Source organism: Eschrichtius robustus, chromosome 2, assembly GCF_028021215.1.
Source record: "Eschrichtius robustus isolate mEscRob2 chromosome 2, mEscRob2.pri, whole genome shotgun sequence".
In the NCBI taxonomy this organism is placed as follows: domain Eukaryota; kingdom Metazoa; phylum Chordata; class Mammalia; order Artiodactyla; family Eschrichtiidae; genus Eschrichtius; species Eschrichtius robustus.
The window spans coordinates 137,336,058-137,363,191 of NC_090825.1; the positions used below are offsets into that span (position 1 = coordinate 137,336,058).

Genomic DNA, 27,134 nt, shown 5'->3' on the forward strand with positions numbered 1-27,134 from the left:
GATGATTTGGAAATACAAGTATGCAATCAGGTTCTTCAAAAAGTGCATGTAAATTTAATTATCCCTCGAAGCTATTTTTTGAAATGGGCAAAAATACCAGCAATGTGTCATAAATGCAGTATTTCTGCTCAGAGCAGTGATTTAGAGTTTCATGGCTCGCCAAGGCTAGAGTTCCTCCCAAAGACTGAGAGTATCCACAAAGCAGTCAAGCTAGTCATTATCTAGAATGCTGGATATAAAATCATCAGCTTTCAATTGTTTGATAGGATTAAATAGGAAAACACTGCAAAGAATTGAGAGAGAAAAAAATTTGAAATCCTACTCCACCTCAAACGACCTCTCTGTGCGACCTCTGAAATGGAAATGGGTTATGAAATAAACGCTTTAGCCCACTCAACAGGGTAGGTGACTGAATTGTCAAGAAGAATGCTTAAACTGCGGCCTAGAAAAGCACCAACATTGTAAAACAGGTCAGCACAGGAAGGAGAATAAAAACACACATCCACCAATCTTGCTCATCATATGGCCTTCAGCAAGAATATAAAATAAATTTGAAACAATGAAAATAGTCCCTCGAAATAAAAAACATTCCACCAATCCACACTCTATGAATGTTTTAACTAATCCAGAGGCCACTTTTACTCTGCAATTAATTGCAGAGATAACATTTGTGAAAGGCAAAGGCAATAAGGACATCTCGTGTCATGCCGCCATCTCCACCTATTTTTCCAAGCCTGTTGCAGCTATGTGCACCAATTCCATATAATAAATTCCTGAAATAGCCCTTGGTCTCCTTCCAGACTCTTAGTATCTTCCTTTTATTGCTAGATTACTGCTTCCCTACACAACCCTCCCAGGGACTTAGGGATGACACTGAGAGGGTGGCAGCATGACTGAGGGAAGACACTGTGAGCACGTCCCTCCACTAAATTTGGCACACTAGCACAACCTTTGCAGAACTTGTGGTCTGGATGTGAACCAGGGTAGGAGACCTTTGCCCAAGGAGAACCTTAAAGCCAAGTTCAGTCTAGCTGGATTGTCAGAAAAACTTACAGCTTTCAATTTCCAAGGTGCAGTTTTGTTCATCCAGTGGGTACCGCCTCAGGTCCATCATGCAGGCAGCTGTGGTTGTGATTCTAGAAGAGAAATATCAATGATACATGCTGTTAGCTGGTCCATGACTGAGCTGGAAAAATTAAATCTAAGTCTCAAAGAAGACAGCACTGGGCCTCTAGGAGACTGATTTAGCTTAAGCTCTAACAAAAAAAAAAGAGTGCTACAACTTTGGATAACCATTTTCCTTGATGAGTCTCATAATGCTTTGTAAATTAAACAGAGTGGACTAAATCAGTATTCTCCCAAGATGTGGTCCATTACCTACTTGGTACCCAAATTACCTGGGAACGTTTGTTAAATAGGCAGTTCCCATTCTCCAGAAGGTCTTGGGGGTGGGATGGGGCCATCCCAGGACTCTAGTTTACAAGCATCAAAGGTGATTGAGAAAACCAACATGGATATTACTCTTGCGCTCAAATTTGTTTTCTCCTCCCCTTCTCAAGACCCTAAAATCAAACCTTCCAACAATCTTGGCTTTGGTCCATCATTTTTGACCTTTCTATACATAGTGTGGTGCTTTGCAAGTGTGTTAGTATAACACACAATATGCCTTTCATCTGTCACCTGATTTGCTCTGTCCTGAATCATCTGATATTCTCACGGCCTGTTGGAGACCTTCCTCCTATCGGTTGGCAGAGTTATTTATTTAGGACACACTGTACCTTTATTAATTTATTTATCAGGGAGAAATGAATATGTCTCCTTAATGCCTTTATATTTCTCTGTCACCATTTTTCACTAATCTCACTTTTCACTAATTGAAGACCTGCTAGAAAGAGCCAAAAAACATACAGCCCTAAATGATTTATCAATTTGGTTTCTGATCAATAAGGCAGCACAATGTTATGAAAAAGCAGAAGTTTTAAAACACAACAGACATAGGTTTGGATTCTAATTCTGCCTCACTAACTGGGATACACATCAAGATGGTTAATATCTCCTAACCAACCTTAGTTTCTTTGTCTGTAAAAAGGGGGCATTCTTAACAACAACAATAATTATAGCCTAACAGAGTTTCTGTATGAACTAATAGAATAATTTATGTAAAGAATATAAAAGAGTCCCTACACATAATAGGCCCTTCACATCTGCTGAAAAAAACTAAGAGGAGAAACTGATGTTACATTTGACCAACTTTGGCTTACTCTGCTCCTAGAGGTACTATACTGTGTGTTGGAAACAGAGAAATAAGATGCAGATCCAATTTGGGAGAAACAATCCATAGCTAGACCTTTTTCATTAGAAGGTCTTGGGCAGAGTTTAGACAAGTAGTCCAGGTAGACTGAATCTCTGAAATTTCTTAGTTAGGTGTGAGAGTCCTACTCCTCAGTTGTAGGATGGAAATACATAAATGACTTAATGTAAGTAGTTCATGCCCCTTTAGTTTGATTACTTCTTCATTAAGGTTTGTGCTCTGTTAATTTTTGTTTTCCTCTTTAGTGATAAGTGAGTATCCTAGGGGTGATGTTCATCCTGGGTTCCTTGCTCTCCTTCACCAGGAGATGGCTACTCTGTCTCAACTCCTTTCCACCTCCACTGCCTTCCTCAGTGTCTATGGTCCCACTGCCTCACTTCCATGTTACTATAGTATCTTGGTCTCCTAGCCTCTCCATTTGCCTCCCTACTAACTATAATTCATACAACAGTCAGATGTTTTAAAACCATAGATCAGATTTTATCCCTCCTCTTTAAAATTTTCAGTGGCTCTTCCAAAAAATCCAGTCTTGGCTATGGCTTATTGTGCCCTGAGTAATCTTACCCTTCTCTCCCAATATTTTCTCATACCAAGTCCTCACTCACTATTTCCAGCCTTCACATTTGTTCTCTCTGCCTAGAACATGTGTCTCCCCCGATACTCACAGAGCATTTTTTCCGATCCTTTAGCTCAAAAATCAACTCTTCTGAAAGGGCTTTCCTAAGCAGCCCACCCAAAGTGGCTGCCTTAACTAATGCTCCATCTTAGCTGTTTATTTCCTTCAAGGAATTATTACAATCTTAAATTATCTTGCTTATTTCTTTTCTTGTAAGAACTATTTTTCCCAGTAAAATTTAAGCTGTTTAAAGACACAGACTTTTTTCTATTTACTGTAAGGGAATCAAACAGTATCTGTTGAAAGGATAAATAAATGAATTATACAGAGTCAAGCAGTTGGTTTTGCTGTGCATAAATCTTTTATTTGGAGGATTATTTTATTGCATCATTTCTCTTTTTTTAAACTTACAATGTGTCTTAGGTTTTAGGGATTCTTTTTATATTTTTAACAGTAATTAAATTTTAATCCACTTAATTAGCATTACATAACTAGTACCAGAGTTTATCTTAGTATCGAACTGATTGTTTTTCCTTTCAATGGAACTGATCAAATACCTATATTTTATAAATTCTAAAAATTATATAAAAAGTAACATTCACATTTACTCAGGGTTAAAAAAAAGACAATTTATTTTGGCTATGTGATACTTGGCTAAATTTTTCACTGGTCCACTGATGTTTTTTCAAAGTGTAGATCCAACCTGAATTACCGCTAACATACAGGAAACTGAATTGTGTAGAATAGAAATTTTCAAAGGAAATATAATTAGGTGCATAGTGGGCATACCAAATTCTCATGCTATTTATGAAAAATAGCAGACGCAATCTCCATCTTGAGACACTAGAGAAAATCAACTTCACTTGATAGAATGAACACAAAAGACATGAAAGGTACAAGAACATACATACCATAAAAAAGGAGAGCCATAAACAGATGACTGACTGTGTAAGTGAGGTGAAATTTGCAATTGCTACTACAGGTTGTAGTTTACACTTTCTGCTGATGCATATTCATGGCAACTAACATTTGTGAACACTAGTGCTGTGAGCAAGAAAAATAAATTGACTAATTCTATTGCAGAAGCAATTGAGTTTCTACTCATGCTTTAAAAATGAAGTATTAAAGTGTTTTTCTCACATCAACAACATTCATATTCACACCGATGTTTTACTTTTTTCAATGCTATAGTATACTTTGTAAAACTAAAAAATATATATAAATGTTTTCTATTTGATGTTTATAAGCATTTGTATCTCCTGTTGGATTAAAACAGAAACTGTAGCCAAAATAATCCATTTGGAATACTGATCATACAAACCAGGATGAGTGACCTGAGATAAGTCACTTACACGCTCCAATACTAGGTTGCTCCTGAAACCCTGAACTAAAAACCTGCCATCCTGCTTTGTTGTGAGATGACAAAAGTAGGAAAAAATCTGAAACATTAAATATTCTGCATCTTTTGTTATTACTCACTGCTAATAAGTAACTACAGTGATAACTCATTTAGCCAGTGGTTACTTGGTAGTGTGCATATGTATATGTTTGTATACATGAAGAAATGTAGAATACCCACACACTTATTTTATAAGCAAAGCAGAGCTATAAAATATGATATATAAATATTCAAAAGAGTCATCATGCCATATGTGTATACGAAATTCTTATTAACAACTTTTAAGACAAAGTACTGACATGTAACAAATCTGCATATTTTCTAGATGCTTTGTGAGATCAGGAACAATTTTTGCCTTATTTCTATCTCAAAAACCTTGCCAGGTGTTGGCATATGTCAATAACCCAAGATTAAAATTTAAAAAATAATAAGAACAACAAGATCAAACAAACAAAGACAGCCATGGTCATAAGTATTCCCAAACTGAGGATTATGAAGCAATTCTCTAGATTAAGTGTCTGATTTAATTTGTATAAAAAATTCTCAAGCAAATTTAAAAGTCAAAATCATCCTTACAGAAGAAGCTACCCTGAAGTGAATCTTACTCAGAAAAGCTCAATGATCAACATCAAAATCTATTCTCGGGGACTTTCAGATTTATAACAGGGTTGTTTCTCTAAGAATAAGTCAATAAAACAAATATACTTAAAGGGTTTTTCATGAACATGCCTTTCTGAATCCTGATAAAGATCCTTAATGGGCCTTAAATTACTCAACATCACTACTAGGAGTCTTTGAAGTGAAGCTAGTAACTCATTAGGCAGGCATCCTGATTAAGTTTCAAGACCATTGTGAAATATATGAAGACAGTTCTGTTTTCAATCAAAGGAAACAGTCAAGGATACCTACAAAATTTACCTCATTTACCTGTAGCAAATTTTCTATAGTTAAAAATGAAAATGTGTCTTCTTTGGGGCTGAATACTGTGGCATGAAGAGAGCCACCTTTGGGGAATACCGATTATTCTGACTGGGCTAAGAGATTTTTAGATAAATTTGTATTCCTCAGCCATTGGGCACTGCCATCCAAAAATGATTTATGTCATAAAATACCGACATAGTGCAAGAAAACTAAATGTGTAACATAAAATAAGAGTCACTAAAGGCATGCACAAAATCAAGAAATACAACAACTATGCCAGCATTTCATACCAAAGCCATAATACATATTTTATGGTGTCATTACCTGAGATATACTGATACTACTATATCATTCCAAGTTTGAATATGACCAAAGATAGTTATTAAGTAATAATAAATGCCTCTGCCACTCAGCCAATAGGAAATAACTCAGAATCATCAACGTGACACATTTGGGGTCTTTCAGCAGATTCTTCAAGAGGGACTTCAGGAGCTAGAATACATGGTTAAACATGTGCCTTAACATGTGAAAACTTGTTAGGATTTCAACCAGAGATTATCGAAAAGTGACTCTGGCCTTTTACTTTGTTTGATTTCTTTATCTAGACAACCATCCAGCTATTCCACACAAAAAAATTTGTTTTCAGCATCTTTGTATATTTTTTAAGAAAGTCAGCTGCCTTATCCTCAACTATATTCAAAACATATTGTTCTAATTCACCACAAGCTTTTCCTTTGTTCAAAATGTACATTTACCTAAAAGCACAACTTATTCTAATTACAAGGAATAAAGGAACCCCCTGGTACTAGTATGCAGCATTAATAGAGAAAAATTAGGGTGTTAAAAAAGGTCAGTTATCAAAAAATATATTGATACACACTTTGCGAGCTGTAAAACAAACATTAAAGACTTCAGCTCTGGGGGAAAATTCCAATTACTGAATTTAAGCATTAGAGGATGAACTGAAATTTCGAAAAGTTCTAAAGAGCTCATCTGAGTCATTTCCCACAAAGGTACTTTAAATTTTTTGTTTTAATATCTCCAAGAAGACTTGACATTATTTTGTATCTTACAACTATTTTAGCTGGGAAACTAATTTCTCACATATATCCGCTCTTGTGATATGTTCTTGCTTTTTGTAGAGTAGATAGAACATTTCCTGTAGGGTTTAGGTGACTTCAGCTCTGGCATTCTCGATAATACTAAACATACCTCAAATTAATTGACTACTTACTATATTCCAGACATGATCTAGTGTTACTGAAATGTATCATCTCATTTAACATGAGGAGTGTCTTATTACTATTCCCATTCTACAGATAAGAAAATTGAGAGAGGGCAGACAGAAGAAGCAAGAACTACAATCCTGCAGCCTGTGGAATGAAAACCACATTCACAGAAAGAGAGAAAAAAGGAAAAGGCAGAGGACTATGCACCACATGAAGGAACAAGATAAAACCCCATAAAAACACCTAAAGAAGGGTAGATAGGCAATCTTCCAAAAAAAAATTCAGAATAACGATAGTAATGATGATCCAGGACCTCGGAAAAAGAATGCAGGCAAAGATCAAGAAGATGAAAGAAATGTTTAACAAAGACCTAGAAGAATTAAAGAACAAACACCTAGAAGAATTAAAGAACAAACAAACAGAGATGAACAGTACAATAACTGAAATGAAAAACACACTAGAAGGAATCAATAGCAGAATAACTGAGGCAGAAGAAAGGATAAGTGACCTGGAAAACAGAATGGTGGAATTCACTGCCACGGAGCAGTGAGTAAAGAATAAAAAAAAAAAGAATTAAAAGAAATGAAGACAGCCTAAGAGAGCACTGGGACAACATTAAACACACCAACATTCGCATTATACTGGTCCCAGAAAGAGAAGAGAGAGAGAAAGGACCAGAGAAAATATCTGAAGAGATTATAGTGAAAAACTTCCCTAACATGGGAAAGGAAATAGCCACCCAAGTCCAGGAAATGCAGAGAGTCCCAGGCAGGATAAACCCAAGGAGAAACATGCCAAGACACATAGTAATCAAATTGACAACAATTAAAACAAAGAAAAACTATTGAAAGCAGCAAGGGAAAAATGACAAATAACATACAAGGGAACTCCCATAAGGTTAACAGCTGATTTCTCAGCAGAAAGTCTATAAGCCAGAAGGGTGTGGCATGATATACTTAAAGTGATGAAAGGGAAGAACCTACAACCAAGATTACTCTACCCAGCAAAGATCTCATTCAAATTCGATGGAGAAATCAAAAGCTTTACAGACAAGCAAAAGCTAAGAGAATTCAGCACCACCAAACCAGCTCTACAACAAATGCTAAAGGAACTTCTCTAAGTGGGAAACACAAGACAAGAAAAGGACCTACAAAAACAAACCCAAAACAATTAAGAAAATGGTCACGGGAACATACATATCGATAATTACCTTAAACGTGAATGGATTAAATGCTCCAACCAAAAGACACAGGCTGGCTGAATGGATACAAAAACAAGACCCATATATATGCTGTCTACAAGAGACCCACTTTAGACCTAGGGACACATACAGACTGAAAGTGAGGGGATGGAAAAAGATATTCCATGCAAATGGAAATCAAAAGAAAGCTGGAGTAGCAGTACTCATATCAGATAAAATAGACTTTAAAATAAAGACTGTTACAAGAGACAAGGAAGGACACTACATAATGATCAAGGGATCAATCCAAGAAGAAGATATAACAATTATAAATATATATGCACCCAACATAGGAGCACCTCAATACAGAAGGCAACTGCTAAGAGCTATAAAAGAGGAAATCGACAGTAACACAATAATAGTGGGGGACTTTAACACCTCACTTACACCAATGGACAGATCATCCAAACAGAAAATTACTAAGGAAACACAAGCTTTAAATGACACAATAGACCAGATACATTTAATTGATATTTATAGGACATTCCATCCAAAAACAGCAGATTACACTTTCTTCTCAAGTGCACATGGAACATTCTCCAGGATAGATCACATCTTGGGTCACAAATCAAGCCTCACTAAATTTAAGAAAACTGAAATCATATCCAGCATCTTTTCTGACCACAACACTATGAGATTAGAAATCAATTACAGGGAAAAAAACGTAAAAAAACACAAACATACGGAGGCTAAATAATACGTTACTGAATAACCAAGAGATCAGTGAAGAAATCATAGAGGAAATCAGAAAATACTTAGAGAAAAATGACAATGAAAACACGACGATCCAAAATCTATGGGATGCAGCAAAAGCAGTTCTAAGAGGGAAGTTTATAGCTATACAAGCCTACCTCAAGAAACAAGAAAAATCTCAAATAAACAACCTAACCTTACACCTAAAGGAACTAGAGAAAGAAGAACAAACAAAAGCCAAAGTTAGCAGAAGGAAAGAAATCATAAAGATCAGAGTGGAAATAAATGAAATAGAAACAAAGAAAACAACAGCAAAGATCAATAAAACTAAAAGCTGGTTCTTTGAGAAGATAAACAAAATTGATAAACCATTAGCAAGACTCATCAAGAAAAAGAGGGAGAGGACTCAAATCAATAAAATCAGAAATGAAAAAGGAGAAGTTACAACAGACACCGCAGAAATACAAAGCATCCTAAGAGACTACTACAAGCAACTCTATGTCAATAAAATGGACAACCTGGAAGAAATGGACAAATTCTTAGAAAGGTATAACCTTCCAAGACTGAACCAGGAAGAAACAGAAAATATGAACAGACCAATCACAAGTAATGAAATTGAAACTGTGATTAAAAATCTTCCAACAAACAAAAGTCCAGGACCAGATGGCTTCACAGGTGAATTCTATCAAACATTTAGAGAAGAGCTAACACCTATCCTTCTCAAACTCTTCCAAAAAATTGCAGAGGAAGGAACACTCCCAAACTCATTCTATGAGGCCACCATCACCCTGATACCAAAACCAGACAAAGACACTACAAAAAAAGAAAATTACAGACCAATATCACTGATGAATATAGATGCAAAAATCCTCAACAAAATACTAGCAAACAGAATCCAACAATACATTAAAAGGATCATACACCACGATCAAGTGGGATTTATCCCAGAGATGCAAGGATTCTTCAGTATACGCAAATCAACCAATGTGATACATCATATTAACAAACTGAAGAATAAAAACCATATGATCAGCTCAATAGTTGCAGAAAAAGCTTTTGACAAAATTCAACACCCATTTATGATAAAAACTCTCCAGAAAGTGGGCACAGAGGGAACCTACTTCAACATAATAAAGGCCATATATGACAAACCCACAGCAAACATCATTCTCAATGATGAAAAACTGAAAGCATTTCCTCTAAGATCAGGAACAAGACAAGGATGTCCACTCTCACCACTATTATTCAACATAGTTCTGGAAGTCCTAGCCATGGCAATCAGAGGAAAAAAAAGAAATAAAAGTAATACAAATTGGAAAAGAAGAAGTAAAACTGTCACTCTTGGCAGATGACATGATGCCATACATAGCGAATCCTAAAGATGCCACCAGAAAACTACTATAGCTAATCAATGAATTTGGTAAAGTTGCTGGATACAAAATTAATGCACAGAAATCTCTTGCATTCCTATAGAGTAATGATGAAAAATCTGAAAGAGAAATTAAGGAAACACTCACATTTACCATTGCAACAAAAAGAATAAAATACCTAGGAATAAACCTACCTAGAGAGACAAAAGACCTTTATGAGGAAAACTATAAGACACTGATGAAAGAAATGAAAGATGATACCAACAAATGGAGAGATATACCATGTTCTGGAATTGGAATAATCAATATTGTGAAAATGACTATACTACCGAAAGCAATCTACAGATTCAATGCAATCCCTTTCAAATTACCAAAGGCATGTTTTACAGAACTAGAACAAAAAATCTTAATATTTGTATGGAGACACAAAAGACCCCAAAGAGCCAAAGCAGTCTTGAGGGAAAAAAATGGAGCTGGAGGAATCAGATTTCCTGACTTCAGACTATACTAGAAAACTACAGTAATCAAGACAATATGGTACTGGCACAAAAACAGAAATATGGATCAATGGAACAGGATAGAAAGCCCAGAGGTAAACTCACGCACCTATGGTCAACTAATCTATGACAAAGGAGGCACGGATATACAATGGAGAAAAGACAGTCTCTTCAATAAGTGGTGCTGGGAAAACTGGACAGCTACATGTAAAAGAATGAAATTAGAACACTCCCTAACACCATACACAAAAGTAAACTCAAAATGGATTAGAGGGCTTCCCTGGTGGTGCAGTGGTTGAGAATCTGCCTGCCAATGCAGGGGACACGGGTTCGAGCCCTGGTCTGGGAAGATCCCACATGACGCGGAGCAACTAGGCCCGTGAGCCACAACTACTGAGCCTGCGCGTCTGGAGCCTGTGCTCCGCAACAAGAGAGGCCACGATAGTGAGAGGACCGCACACCGTGATGAAGAGTGGCCCCCGTTTGCCACAACTAGAGAAAGCCCTCACACAGAAACGAAGACCCAACACAACCAAAAAAAAAAAAATAATTAATTAATTAAAAAAAAAAAAAAAGAAAAGAAAGAATAGCTCTTTAAAAAAAAAACAAAACAATGGATTAGAGACCTAAATGTAAGACCAGGCAATATAAAACTCTTAGAGGAAAACATAGGAAGAGCACTCTTTGACATAAATCACAGCAAGGGCTTTTTTGATCCACCTCCCAGAGTAATGGAAATAAAAACAAAAATAAACAACTGGGACCTAATGAAACTTAAAAGCTTTTGCACAGCCAAGGAAACCATAAACAAGATGAAAAGACAACCCTCAGAATGGGAGAAAATATTTGCAAATGAATCATCAGACAAAGGATTAATCTCCAAAATGTATAAACAGCCCATGCAGCTCAATATTAAAAAAACAAACAACCCAATCCAAAAATGGGCAGAAGACCTAAATAGACATTTTTCCAAGGAAGACATAAAGATGGCCAAGAAGCACATGAAAAGCTGCTCAACATCACTAATTATTAGAGAAATGCAAATCAAAACTACAATGAGGTACCACCTTACACCGTTAGAATGGGTATCATCAGAAAATCTACAAACAACAAATGTTGGAGAAGTTGTGGAGAAAAGGGAAGCCTCTTGCACTGTTGGTGGGAATGTAAATTGATACAGCCACTATGGAGAACAGTATGGAGGTTCCTTAAAGAACTAAAAATAGAATTACCATATGACTCAGCAATCCCACTACTGGGCATATACCCAGAGAAAACCATAATTCAAAAAGACACATGCACCCCAATGTTCACTGCAGCTCTATTTACAATAGCCAGGTCATGGAAGCAACCTAAATGCCCATCAACAGACAAATGGATAAAGAAGATGTGGCACATATATACAATGGAATATTACTCAGCCATAAAAAGGAATGAAATTGGGTCATCTGTAGAGACATGGATGCATCTAGAGACTGTCATACAGAATGAAGTAAGTCAGAAAGAGGAAAACAAATATCGTATATTAACGTATATATGTGGAACCTAGAAATTGGTACAGATGAACCGGTTTGCAGAGCAGAAATTGAGACACAGATGCAGAGAACAAACGTATGGACACCAAGGGGGGAAAGCGGCAGGGGGTGGGGGTGGTGGTGTGATGAATTGGGAGATTGGGATTGACATGTATACACTGATGTGTATTAAATGGATGACTAATAAGAAAATAAATAAATAAATAAACATTTTAAAATAAATAAATAAATAAATGCTGGAGAGGGTGTGGAGAAAAGGGAACCCTCTTGCTCTGTTGATAGGAATGTAAATTGATACAGCCACTATGGAGAACAGTATGGAAGTTCCTGAAAAAACTAAAAACAGAACTACCATATGACCCAGCAATCCCACTACTGGGCATATACCCTGAGAAAACCATAATTCAAAAAGAGTCATGTACCACAATGTTCATTGCAGCTCTATTTACAATAGCCAGGACATGGAAGCAACCTAAGTGTCCACTGACAGACGAATGGATAAAGAAGATGTGGTACATATATACAATGGAATATTACTCAGCCATAAAAAGAAACGAAATTGAGTTATTTGTAGTGAGGTGGATGGACCATAGTGTCTTTCATACAGAGTGAAGTAAGTCAGAAAGAGAAAAATATCCTATATTAACGCATATATGTGGAATCTAGAAAAATCATACAGATGAACGGGTTTGCAGGGCAGAAATAGAAACACAGATGTAGAGAACAAACATATGGACACCAAGGGGGGAAAGCGGAGGTGGGGGGTGGTGGTGGGATGAATTGGGAGACTGGGATTGACATGTATACATTAATATGTATAAAATAGATAACTAGTAATATCCTGCCATATAAAAAATAAATAAAATAAAATTCAAGAAAAAAATTTGAAAAAGAAAACTGAGGCACAGATTGGCAGAGTGATTTTCTCCAAAAGTCACAGAGGGAGTGGTGGACTTGAGTTTTAAATCGAGGATGTTTGTCTCCAGAGCCCAGGTACTTAACTACCAGGCTATCACTAACTAGCTAGTTGACCTTGATGAAGTCATTTAGCTTCTCTGGAGGACTGGCCAATTTCTTATATCCCAAATGAGCTTGGAAATTCTATAATGGTATGAAAATACATTACATGTTCAGTGACCCTGTATATTTTGTAATTTTGTTTTACCCACACATTCAAATGCTATATTTCACAGCTGTTCATTCTGTTTTAGTCAATTATGTAGATTAGCCCACCCCAGACAAGTAAATACAGGCCTTTCCCCTAGGAGTCCCACTTAATATGCTCTCCTGATCGAAGGTCTCCCTCAGCATTTTTCTTCCAGTGTATGCTCTAGACTTACCTCCACCGAGGCCTTCTGCTTAAATTAAAATCTCCAATACTCATGCATAACTGTTTTTAAAAACTCTTTACAAGTCTTCATGTAGAGTCACATGGGCTACTATGCTCAACTTTGTAATCACCAAAAAAAGTAAGATTGCTAGCAATCATGCTCCCATTTGATAAATCGTGCCTTTCAGACTAGAGCTATTTGTACTCTTCTGCAGCTGTTTGGCATTCTGTGACTCCTTGCTTTTCTGGAATCTTATTCTCTGTAAAGATACCCTGCTCATTAAAGGAGACACAGGTTTCTACTACAAACTCAGGGATTATAATGAAAGACATTGCCTTGAGTAACACGCCTATGGAATCCAAACAGCAGTATCTAACATAATCTCATTTTGTAAGCATATAAATCGTAATCAATCAAAATATTAATAGATACGGACATACCAATCTGTAGTCAGTCTCTTGTTTACCAAGATTCCCCATATTACATTCCTGGTGGTCTCATCCACATATCCTATGCTTATCTCACAATGAGAATATCCTCTCTTCTTTCTAGGTTATATCTTAAAGGGAGCCTGACCCTGAGAAAAAGCAATCTATTTTTTTTTCTACTTTTTGACTCACACCCTAACAAGTGAAATCTGGCTTCAGATCACTGTAAGATATTTAATTATACCAGAGCCACTTACCAACTGGAAAGATATATTGCCGGGACTCTAATTATTTCAACAGAGATTTTTTTTTTTTTTTTGGTTTGTTTTCACAATTTAAAACAATGTTTAGATATGTCAGATACTTTTTGTTGCATTCAATATTTAAAATATTTTATTTTGACTTATGATGCATCAGAGACATACCATTTCAGAATACGTTCATCGACTTTATTCCAGTCCTTTAATTTTCTTTTTTTTAACAAAATAAGTGGCTCACAGACACTGATTTATAGCTGGTCAGTGACTGACTAAGGTTACAACCTCAGCTGGGTCTGCTGTCACTTCTTCCGCATCGAGTCCAGTATTAATTTAAAATGTAAACTACACATGCTGGAGGTCTTCCTTTGTCTCTCCAGCTCCACCCTCCACCCTTAATCACCAGACTAGACTGCATCGACTTCAAAACTACCACCCTGGTTCTCTGGCTTCAGGTTGGATTTGGCCAACAGGGAGCAGACCAGGAGTCTGGGAGAGGGGGAGAGTGAGAGATCAGGGGAACTGTACCCCAGGTCCCATACAGAGGAACTTGTATACAGGTCCCCTGACCATTCCCTCTTCTCCAAGTCTGGGATACTAGGGCACAGATGGCAACCTGCTGATCCTATCTCTGAGAGGGAGGGGGCGCTGTTCCTTCTCTTTGTAAATCGCCCTTTTATTACATTCATCTCAAATTATCCCATTTTCACTATGCCATCTGTTTCCTGTTGGGCCCCTGACTGATAGAATACATTATAGAAATGTATTTAAAATCTGAAGTTTCTCTAGCTAGGCTGTCAAAAAAATTCGAAGCATTCCATTTCTGGGCTTTTTGTCTTGGGATTTTAGGGATGAGAGGGTGAAGTTTCCTTCCACCTTAAATGAACTGCCTCCTCCTATGATTCCAGTCTCAGCTCTCTGTAGCCCACCCAAAAAGCGCTCTCCTTCCACCTTAGCTAAAGCAGCCCGTCCTCCCCTACCATTGGTCACTGTCTCATCTCGTTTTATTTCCTTCATAATGCTTATCACTATCTTAATTTAGTCTGTGTATGCACTGGCTTATTCATCATTCTTTGTCTCCCTAGTAGACTGAGTCTACATTAAGTTGGGTTTCTACAAAGCAGACCCTGAAGGATGCTCACCAGGGATCACCACCTGTGAAAGGAAGGGAGAAGAAACAGGACCGGACAAAGGAAGATGCTGATGCAGGATGCTGGCCCAACAACACGGAAGTTCTGGGGGGAGTACTGCCACCAGAGTCACTCACATGAGACTGAAATGACCTTTAAACCACCTCCGTCCTCTACCATCACTACACACACACACCTTCCTTGAGTGGCTGGCATCTGATGTCTGAGGAGAAGATACACTGAATTAAAAGGTCAGTGGGAAACATGTTCTGAGGTTGATCCAGGCTTCAACATGCCCTCACACATACATATTTTCCCTGCAGTGCATGTTTGCAACTGTGATAACCTGAATTACTGCTGCTGTTAATTTTTAAACACAAAACATAAATTACTCAGAGCTGCCTCCTGCCACATACTGGCAACTCAGCTTGTACTTCTGATTCTAATAAAAGCCACCAACACTGCCGTCTCAGACTTATCTGCCACTCTGATCTCTAATGGCAAAAGATTTCCATCTCAGTGGCATTTTTGCTATTTAAGTCTTTTACATAAAACAGGCAGCAAATATGTGGGAAAATGTTTCACACCATTAGAAACCGCACATTTGTGTTAAAAACTTATACAGTGCTCTGTCAATTATATCTCAATGGAACTGGAAGAAAAAAATTAAAAATAAATAAAAAGCATAATACAAAATTAAAAAATGAGAAAAATATAAATTAAACCATGAGGATTATTACCTATCTAATCAGCAAAAAATTAAAGACATTATAATATTCACTGCTACAGAATCTGCAGGGAAACAGACCCTCTCACACACGCTGCCAGTAGAATTATAAATCAGAACAGACTTTCAGGATGGTATTGTAATAGAGAAGAATGGCCAGCATAGTGTTTGGTGATCTTCTGTAAGACTGGGATACACAGGGGCACAGAGGTCAAGAACAGAGGCCTTAGCAGTGAGCGGTCCTGGGCCCACATCTTGACTCTGCCTCTTGCTGTGTGACCTTGAGCCAACACATGAAGAGAAGCTGCTATAATAAAAGGTCCTTTTGAACGCTGGACAATTATTTCTTCAGAATTCTATGGAAGCATGACCCTAAGCATCTGACCAAAAAGTAATGACTTTCTTCTGACTTGTAAAAATCATCTCATTTCTTCAGAAGCTTTTAGCTGCTTAGGATGAAGTTTTGAAGTGGGGGGCAGGGGGTGCCTGTGGATCACAGAGCCCCTTATAACTGAAGACTAATTAAAACAGAAAATTTAGAAGCTAAGATGGAAACGATATATTTGAAAAGTTACCCCTAAAACACATCTGTAATACACGGTGGTTTGAAAAAACAAGAAGAAAAGAAAAAACAAATTGCCTTGTACGCAAATGATGATGCACTGAATAAGAAGCTAAACTGACTAAATAAAGAATTGAAGCAGAATAAAGTGAATCATTAAAAAAAACCTGGGGCTCATTTTAAAGAAAACTTTCAAAGAAACAGAAAAGCCTCACAAAAAAAGAGCATAAACACTTATGTTGAAAATGACAGACAATTTACAATACAGGTCACTAAAATATTACAGCACATCCCAAAAAGGTAAAAATGAAGACAAGCACATCCGATTCCTGGATGAAAAATGAAAACTGAAAATAGAAGATATCAGAAGGAAAAGGTGGGTAACGGTCTTTTTATATGACTAACTTCATTTCCTCCAACCTGGGAGATGGGAGCAGGCTTGGAAGAATGAGAAGATGGACAGCCAAGTTAAAGAATGGCTACTCTGTCCGTACTTTCCCCAGCTCGCCTCGTCTCTCTGTTAGTTTCTCTCTCTAGAAAAAAAGTATGGAAAAATGGCTTCACAATTCAGTAAAATGTTACTGAGTATTAAACCCTGAAAATTAATTGTTTAACAAATAGCTGAGTGAGCTCTGCTGTTCCAGCTGGAGAAGAGAACAGACTGATAGATGTAATAAGAGCCTCTATTTTTACGGAGGGCTCAAGGGAGACATGATCTGCTGTTCGCATGGTCCAAACAGGAAGCTATGGCTATAAATTCTAACATGAAGGATGTGGAGGATTTAGGTTAAATAGAAAGATGACTTGGCTGATAGTGAAGGCTATAAAATCATGAAATGGTTCCCCGGGGTGGATGGTAGATTTCCATTTCTGGAAATGATGTGTAAAGAAGAGGCTCGTCTGTCAGGATGATGGAGGGGGGCCTAAGCACGGTATCAGGACGGTCTCAGTGACAGTCTATATTTTCTGGTTCACTAAAGCAGCCTCTATCTTTAATTTCCAGCAACTAAAGCAAATGTCTAAATCCCTTACAGCCTGGGCACACCTTTTGCTAATTTGGCTGGTAATGGATTTTAGCTTAATAAAACAGACAATAACTTGAGGAGTTGCTAAATGTAATTAAATAACTGAAGAGGTGTAATACAACCTATAAACATTAAAGTATTTCAACACACACTTAATGACAACCAGGTCCAGGTAAAGATGTATTTCTGTCAGGTAATTACTAACGGAATTGTTTAGGACTCAGAGGACTGGGATGAAATATTAAACGCTGGTTATCATTTTCATGTTCAGCATTCACGTTAGTTAAGGCATTTGTGGTGGTGTAACACCATAATGTCACCAATGAGTAATTATTTCTAGAGCAATTACTTTTTAAGTGATTAAGACGCACTGTATCGCTGTGACCCAACTGACTTTATATTTGCTTTCTCAATAGCTTCCTTGTCTTCCCTACCACCCCCCTCCCTGAAGCATATTAGACTGTCTTTTTCTCACAGGAAAAGAATAGACTAATAATTACCAAATGCATACTGTTCCTGAGAGAAATACAATGCAATAAGCTAATGTCTGCTAATTCTTAAGCTACCATTAAGGAGCTGAAGAGAGTATCAGGATTTTGAGTTGGATAATATATACATTTAAAACCTAAAATTTACAAGTTTATCATCATTTGGTCAATGAGTGAGAGAAAGGTATTAAGCCTCTGAATTGTAATATACCTGAATGATAATAAAGGTGTGGACCAATATTAATTTATCCACAGAGAGCTTACATTCTGCATGGTGTTTACTAAGCCCTGTAGAAGATATTTAATAAAATTATTAAGATATCGTGTTTGGCCTTAAGAACCTTAAAATCAAAGCCCAGATACAAGATAAACTGATGTAGGAAGATATTAGCTTTGTCACCCTGGATCGCAACTAAAGCAAAGGCCTTAATCTCTTTGAGCCTCTTTGAGCCTGAATACTATTTTTTTTTTAATAAATTTATTTATTTATTTATTTATTTATTTATTTTTGGCTGCATTGGGTCTTCATTGTTGTAGGTGGGCTTTTCTCTAGTTGCGGCGAGCAGGGGCTACTCTTCATTGTGGTGCACGGCCTTCTCATTCCAGTGGCTTCTCCTGTTGCAGAGTACGGGCTCTAGGCACTCAGGTTTTAGTAGTTGTGGCTCGCGGGCTCTAGAGCGCAGGCTCAGTAGTTGTGGCGCACAGGCTTAGTTGCTCCACGGCATGTGGGATCTTCCCGGACCAGGGCTCGAACCTGTGTCCCCTGCATTGGCAGGAGGATTCTTCACCACTGCACCACCAGGGAAATCCCGAGCCTCAACACTATTAATAGCATAACAACAATATGAGCAACTACCACTTAGAATGGATGTAAGGACTTAATGCATAGAAATTGTTTATCATGGCTTAAACATTCTTACAAACTTTAGCTCTAAATATAAAAATAATTATATATTTATTTTTATTTATATTTATTATTATTAGTCATATGTGTTAAGTATGAATAATTTGTGTCATAAGATCTCTGATAAGGGAGATAATTGGAAGCTGAAGGAGTCATTGCAGAGGAAATGAGCTACTGGCTAGGTGATGAAGGATGGGCAAGATTTTGCTAGATAGAGTGTAAGGGAGGGTTTTCCATCCAGCACCGAACAGTGTGAGCACATGCCCAGAGCCAAGGACATATGAGTAAAATGGCTACAGAAACTTGAGTGGTAAGAAAATTTGTTGAGATTTACACCTAGTGAAAGGCTGATGAAGGCAAACAGTGGCTGACCTTAAGTCCAGGTCACCTAGTTTATATTTTATCTATTGAAAACCGCAGAGCACAGTATGACATAATATGAAACAAAGTGCTAATGTTATAATTTACTTAAATCTGACTGATGAGTCATAAACTCCGATGCCCAGAGGGTCAGGCTTACGGCCTCTGTACTATGAGAAGTAGACTCTACCTAAGACAACAGGGAATGGTGGGAATCAGGGTCAAATGGAAAAAACATATTCTGTCAGAACAAGGTACCAATGTCTCAGCTTCAGCTACGTGTTGCCATGTGGGTAATAAGACCCAGTGTTTCCGACCTTTAGATTTTTTAAATGATAACTAGGAAATATAAATATTAAAATGAAATGTGCTTAATTTTTTTTTTTAACTGCTTTGTCAACTTTATTTATTTATTTTTGGCTGTGTTGGGTCTTCGTTTCTGTGCGAGGGCTTTATCTAGTTGTGGCGAGCGGGGGCCACTCTTCATCGCGGTGGGCGGGCCTCTCACTGTCGCGGCCTCTCATTACGGAGCACAAGCTCCAGACGCGCAGGCTCAGTAGTTGTGGCTCACGGGCTTAGTTGCTTCACGGCATGTGGGATCTTCCCAGATCAGGGCCCGAACCCGTGTCCCCTGCATTGGCAGGCAGATTCTCAACCACTGTGCCACCAGGGAAGCCCCGAATGCTTAATTTTTAAAAGCACCATGTTAGTCAAATAAAATACTTGTATGAATTGGGTATGTCCTGAGGGCTGATGGTAGGCAGCCCTGGATATTATGTGATTTTATAAATGAGGAAAGCAAGTCTCTGAGACATGGAGTCATTCACTGTAATTGACACAGAGAGTGAGTTACAGGCAGTGCCGGAGTCTGAACCAATGGACACTTTATCCAAGATTAAACTAGAACTCACTGGAGGTTAAGGCTTTATTCCGCTTAGTGCGGAACAGGGTGAGCACATGCCCAGGGCCAGGACAGCTGTGAGGTTTCAGTGCAACCTTCATTTCACTAATAGATGTCTTCACATTTTAGATTATGTCTCATTACAACCTCAAAGGAAACAGTTTACCAGATGAACACAAGTCAAAATAAAATTTAAAAAAAAAACAAGTGTGAGCGTGGGTTTTCTTTTCTTGGTTTCAGTGTAGTAGAGAGGAAAGAACATGTCCTGGGGAGTCACGCCGCCATTCAGACCTGGGTGCAAACACCACTGTTCACCATTTCCTAGTTATGCCACTTGAGGAGGTCAGTTTGCTTGCCTTTAAAATGAAAATAACAATGTCTAGCATATAGAGTTTCTGGAGGATAACATGGAATTGTATAACTTGATGACATGCTATCACATACAAGGAAGAGTGACAATGTCTTGAAACTCGGTTTTAAACACTGATTTAAGAAAGTCAGGAAAGAACGAGTTAACAATTAGAAACGGATGTTCTGGTATGAGCATTTCCAGTCAACTTCCCTGGGAAGCATAAGTTAAAACTCAGCAATAGTAATAGCCAATTAAATTATTAATATACTATTCTACCATTCACATAATATAGGTCAGTGAAAATTTCAGACCATGGTAAAGCAAAAATAAGTAAGGACGAGTTAGATATGGTATTGTTATTAAGATTAATTGCTTTTTTGATGCACTACAGGATAGAAGAATTGTGAGTTAAAGTCAGTTTTCAGTTTGAGGAAGTGAGTTACTGAAAATTTTCAAGAAAATTAATGAGTTGAAGAAATAAGCAAGACTTGTAACAGAACAGGAGAGTTCTCCTGGATTTACAACTGTGACTTCGAAGTACACAAAATTAACATTTTTGGAAAGAGGTGGGATAATATTTGGAACCAGTCTTGGATTCACATCTGGACCTGGCATTTCTAGCTCTGCGACCCTGTGGATGTTATTAATTCTTCTCTCAGTTTCCTTTTCTGTAACACGTGGATAAAAATGTCTGTTTTATAGCAGTGCTGATGGGAAATCAAACAAAATGATCTCCATGAAGCATTTAGAGCAATCACTTGCAAATCCTGAGTGTTCAGTATATGGTACCTGTTCTTACCATCACTATTATAATCTATTTTAAGATTCTGAATGAGGTCAAGAGGAAAATGGTGAAATATTTTTAATGAGATAAAAGGAAAAAAGGAAGCAATTAAAAATAATATTGTAAAAAATATTAATGCTTTGGACACATGGATGGTATGATGGCTTTTTGTATTAAAAGTAACATAATTTATGTCAAGTCTAGAACAGCAAATTCATATTTACACCTTCCTTTTACATAATGTTGGGAATGCTCCATCAAACAGTAGCTTCCATGACAACAGGGGACGCATTAAGTATACGTTTTGTGTCTCTCATAACAATTAGTAAAGTATCCTACAAAAACTATGCAGGCAAACCACTTAACAATGTAGAGCAGTTTCCAGATTTCCTCTGTACAGTCTTTATACTTCTTTCTCTAATAATGGGGTTTTTAAGAGATGCAAAGGAATGAGACACGTAACACGTCCATCCTCAGATTCATTTGAAAATAAATACCTAAGATTAGTCATTTCCTAAGGTGAATGTCCAATCAATTTTCTCAATTCTGGAAAACACTATTTTATGTTTAAAACATAATTAGTGTAATATTTGATATATGCAGCTATTGAACTGGCACCATTTATAAGACTGGTGTTCATTAATTATGCAATATTTAATAAAAATTTGGGGATTGATTTATCTGTCTGAAGAATTGGACCATGTTATATATAGAACAAGTTATATTAGAATAATACTTTGTAGGGGCCAAACTATCAGATTGGTCAGCACATGGCTTTGAAAATGTAAGTCTGAATGCCTTTAAGGAGGATGTGTATTTTCCAGTTTCTCTAAGTGCCCATCCTTCCCTATGACACCTTTCCAGATTCTCTTCATTTAGTAATCTGCCCAGCCCCAATGGATATCTGAGTTTGTGACCCTGGCTCACAGATACTTGATCTGCCGCATAGCAGATACCAGTAGTCCAAAAGCAGAATCTTTACAAGCTTTCAAATATATTTGTTCAATCAGCGCTCTTTTTCATATGAACATAAGAGTTTATTGGAATTAGATGAACACAATTTATACTGAAGAACTTATTCCATCTTTGAGGGAAATAACTCTTCTGTAAGTCAAATTGATGGATTTATGAGTTATTGGGGCAATGAACAATCAAATAAGGTAAACAGCAGTGCCTTCAAGAGATCTCAGAGAGATGGTGTACAGACCATCTCTGTAAGAGGGTGCAAACTTTTAAACTCTTTATTGAAATATAACCTTTGAAAACTGTTTCATTGAAATATATGTCCAGAAAAGTGCTCAATTTATAAGTATATAGCTTGAAGAATTTGGGGGGGGGGGGTACCATACTTGAGTAGTAGCACCCAGAAGGCATGGATTATTTCCAGCGTCCAGAAGCCCTCCTCAAGGCCCTCCCAGTAGCTGCCCCTCCCCAAGGTATCCACTTTCCCTACTTCTCTCACCTTAGATAGTTTTCCTGCAATAGAACTTCATATAAAAGGAATCACAGTGTGCTCTAATTTGGTGTTTGGCTTTTTGAATTCAACATTACTTCTGAGATTTATGCTTATACTTTAGGGGGATGAGAGTAGCAAAATCATCTGACATTAGGTGCCAAGGGCTCTGACAAGATGTGCTCACAGGGATTCACTGTATGCTTTTCTATATATGTGGGGTAATTTGAAAGGAAAATGCACAGTAGAAGCTGGAAAATAAGAAATATATACATATAAGCTATAACAAGTATTAAGCGTTAAGAAGTTCTTTAGGGAAAAAATATCAAATGTTTCTCCATCCATGGATATACATATTAAGAAAAGAGAGAGGTGTAGCACCCAAAGTGTTGAAGGAAAAATCAATGCTACTAATTTATATGGACCTTCCAGTAATTCTTTGACAAATGTCACCTTTGGCCACAAAAGAAGCAGTAAAGAATTATGCTCACTATTATTTTTCCTAATTGCCCTCTTCACATCAGTTTCTGATTATTTACCAACTAAACATTTCTCGACTTTATTAAAATTATTCCTAAAAATACTTTACTGGTATATTTATAGATTATTTCCTATCAGAAGAACCTTGTAGGATGTTTCTCTGCCAATATTCAAATATTGAAAAAAGTATTTACAAAGCAATAATATATTTATCTTCCTATATGCTTAAATAGAAGTATCATTGATATATCAGCCCTTCATGAAAAAGGGTTACATTTCCTAGAAAAGGTTATAGATTTCTTTGAAACATGTCAAATCTCTGTTCTAATGCTTGATATTTATTTATTTTGATGAAAATATTACTGAACTGTCTCAACCATCTCTTCCTGTATATTTAAATTGGCATATGATATTTCATAAGAAAGAGCTCAGATGCAAGAATTCACTAAATATTAGGGAAAAGTATTGTGGATTTAGGCAGCAAGCATACCCAGATTTCCTTCTGAACTGAGAAAAATTTAATATTATACTGTAAAAATGCTTATATATATTATTATATCAACTGATACTTTGCAACAAATATTTCAGAAGATTTTTCAGTGCAATGATAAATGCTTTTTGTAGTCAAGTCCTAAAAATTCAGAGATTTTAAATTATTTTCCATGTCATAAAAAGGATGAGTAAATGTACATTTGATCACACACTCACTGATGAAAATTCTTAATGGCTTCCTTTCCTCTAAAGATGAAGTCCAAACCCCCAAATATTACCAACAAAAGGCCCTTCTTTCCTCTCCAACTCATACCTCACTTTCATAGCTCGCTCCCTCATGGTCCATACTCTAGCCATTCTGAAATTCTTTTACTCACCTTTCTTCCTTTACTTTTTCCTAAACATGCTGTTCCCTCTACCTGGCATCTCCTTCCCTCTGTTCTTTTCCATACTCTTTACCTGGTTAACTGTAAGTTTTCCCTCAGGTCTCATTTTACACATTACTGCCCCTCTCTTTCCCACCCCCAACACACACACACACACACACACACACGCACACACCACCCCAAGTTGATTACTTGGAAAACTTTTTTTTTTTTACACTTCTTCATCTGATAGGAACTAAGTGCCTCAGGTAGCTATACATCACGAAAGCAGATAAGATATCATAATCATTTTACAAAGAAGGCAAAAGTGGCCCAGTGAAATCAGATGACTTTGCAGGAAGGAATTAGAAATCAAGTTATCAGCTCATCAAATTCAGAGCAGGGCTGTGTTCGCTCCATATTGCCTCTCTGGTTTGATCAACAAACATGTCCCATTCCCTAACTGAATCACAGGTCAGTTTACTATTAGCATTAAAGTGCATAGTTACAGAGATGCTGTGCATTGAGAGCCTCAAATTGTTCACACGCTTTATATCAAGTCTAGTTATTCTTAAAGAATTTTTCTCTTTTCTTAAAAACTGCACTTTCCTTTCCTTATGAAAAACACACAAACTTATTTTGGAAAATCTACAAATCAGGAGAGAATTTTAATCAGGGGATTGCATGATCAAATCTAAAAATGGAAAATCAACATAAAAGATGTTAAAGAGAGCACTAAAATAGTAAAAAGTTGAAACGCACCTAAATATTCCAAAGTAAAGGTTGGCAACATACAGAGTTACCCACAAATATGACAGATTATGTAGTCTTAAAAATCATACTGTAGAAAAATGAAGGAATATTCATCTTATAATATTAAGTGAATGAAGCAAATTATAAAATGGACATATAAAATAATCACAGTTTTCTGTGAAAAAAAATATTCAAAGAATACAGAAGGAAACTCTACCTAGCCTATTAATGATGGGTATCGTCAAAGGAAAAATTTTTTTTTTTAATATTTGATGTTTAATTCTTTACTTTCCAAGTTTTCTGTGACTAACATGTATTATTTAGGTATCCAGAAAACAAACCCTTACTCTTATTAAAAGAAAGGAAGGGAGGGAAGGGAGAGAGAGAGAGAGAAATGACACTTTTTGAATAAGTCCATAGAAGATGGTAGGCAGATGACTCAACTGTTTTAAGCCTCCAGTGTCTCCTCATTTTACAGACTAATAACTTCACAACAATACCAACAATTATGCTGTAAACTCTATCAGCCTATATGGCCTATAGATATGGCAGATATGGAACAGTGATGCTCTAAATAGAATAATCTATGAGCAAAATTTCTTATCTACAAGATATGTGGCTTAAATTGAAATTTATGGGATGTTTTCTGTAATGTAGGAGCTATAGCTAAGAAAACAAATCATTCACACTTATGTAGCTTCAAGTATGAAGACTAATTTTTTGTCAATTATAATGTCATGTTTTTACAGAAAGGGAAAAACACAGTACAGAGTAACTTCAAGAGTCAAATAGACTTGGATCAATATTCAGCTCCACAGTTACCACAGATTTTAGGCACATTATTTAACCTCTCTGAGCTCCACTTTCCTCTTGTGCAAAAACATCTACCTCCTGGAGTTAAAGCATGTAAAGCATTTAGTATTAGTGTGCCTGGCACAAAATAACTATTTAATAAATGTGAGTTAAAATGAACTATTAAGTAAGCAAATGAATGAACAGAAAAACTAAACATGACAATAAATAAAATACCATGAGCAAAAGTAGATGCTTTGCATTTATAATGACACATCCAATCTTGTGCAGAATCTTCTACCACCAGAACACTGAGGCAGCCCTTTTGGTGGCCAATGGCCACATGGAAAGCTTAATGGAAACTAAACCTTGCTATTTGCCATGGGGTATTTTAACCAACAATACCAGACATCTCCTCCCATCAGAACAGAGAGAGAAAAGAAGGTGCACACCCATTCCCAGTGCTGAGCAATCTGCCTGCAGAACACGAAGGGCACCACTGTCCTGGGGACCTTTGGATTCCATGGGTGGCAGCCACTCAGTGACACTACCTGAGTCAGATTGCAAAGAATTCCTGGCCACTGACACTCATCTGTTCTACCCTGCCATTGCATTCCCTTTTTATTTCTCTCTCTCTCTTTTTTTTTTTTTTTTTTTTGTATCTTGGAGTCCCCTCTAGCCCTGTGACATGTTTCACCATCTGTTCATGCAGATGGTGCCATCCAGAGAAGTCAAAAAGTTTGGTGTCCCCAAATCCCTCTTGATTCAGTCAGTTCTCTTTATCACAGAGCAGTGGGGAAAACAAACGAGAAACTGGAAACCACATTTCAAAGCACAGAAAGGTCACAGCTCATATAAGGAATACATTCATGTTCAGTATCTGGTTTGAAGTGAATGCTGTCTACATAGGTAAGCCCTTACCCTGACATTCTTCTGAACAAAACTGTGTCTGCAACAGCTGATTGCACCTAATATAGAGTCAAACGCTACCGGCCCTTCTCCCCATTGTCCACCAGGTCAGCAACTACAGTAAATAATCTATCGTAAACGTGGCTCTATGTATAATGTACACACTCTTTTCTATCCATGCTTATAGAAACTGAAAACTTGCAAGAACAAAATAGCTCTTTGAAATTAAAGAAGGTTGTCACTGAATGATAGTAATTTGGTTTTACACAATTTAAAAATACTACACAAGATGCAGTTGAGCCAAGCATCCCACTTATGATGGAAAAAAACCCAGAAGCCTGAAGATCAATAGAAAAGAACAAAATCACAAAGAAAGGAAAAGTAACAGGAAAATAGCCTCTTCCTTATCTATGATGCCTGAGATTTTTGCAATAAAATAAACACTAAGACTAAAACCTATCTATTGGCACAGACTAAATTTAGCCTCCTAGGTGGTTTCAGAATCAAGTTTCCCCAAAGAGGAATGTCTGATAATCCATATTATTTGGAACTTGGTGTCTCAGAGTAGGACACTGTTTATATTACACTGAAGATTCAGAAGTTCTTTCTCGCTCTGTGTTGATTTCCCCCTCTGTTCTTTTATTGCATATCCCTGCCCAGCCCCTGGCCACCCATGCAGTGAATACAGATTTTTTTTCCTCCTTGAGAGTAACTCCACCTACCATCAAACAAGGACCAGATCCATGGTTTGTCTCATCCCTTTATCAGGAGGTGTAGAGATGGAGTAATTTAACAAGGCTCCGTGAATTAACCTTTATTGACTAACATTC

The 27,134-nt window shown here is 37.1% G+C and overlaps 1 protein-coding gene across 3 annotated transcripts in view; it reads right to left on the minus strand.

Moving 5' to 3' along the window:
• Positions 1-27,134, minus strand: part of GABRB2 (gamma-aminobutyric acid type A receptor subunit beta2) — a 283,498-nt gene that overhangs the window by 148,295 nt on the left and 108,069 nt on the right. For all 3 annotated transcript variants that reach the window (XM_068534582.1, XM_068534583.1, XM_068534581.1), the window contains exon 5: positions 1,054-1,136. In XM_068534582.1, coding sequence (XP_068390683.1) covers positions 1,054-1,136 — 83 coding nt within the window. The remainder of the gene's footprint in view (positions 1-1,053; positions 1,137-27,134) is intronic.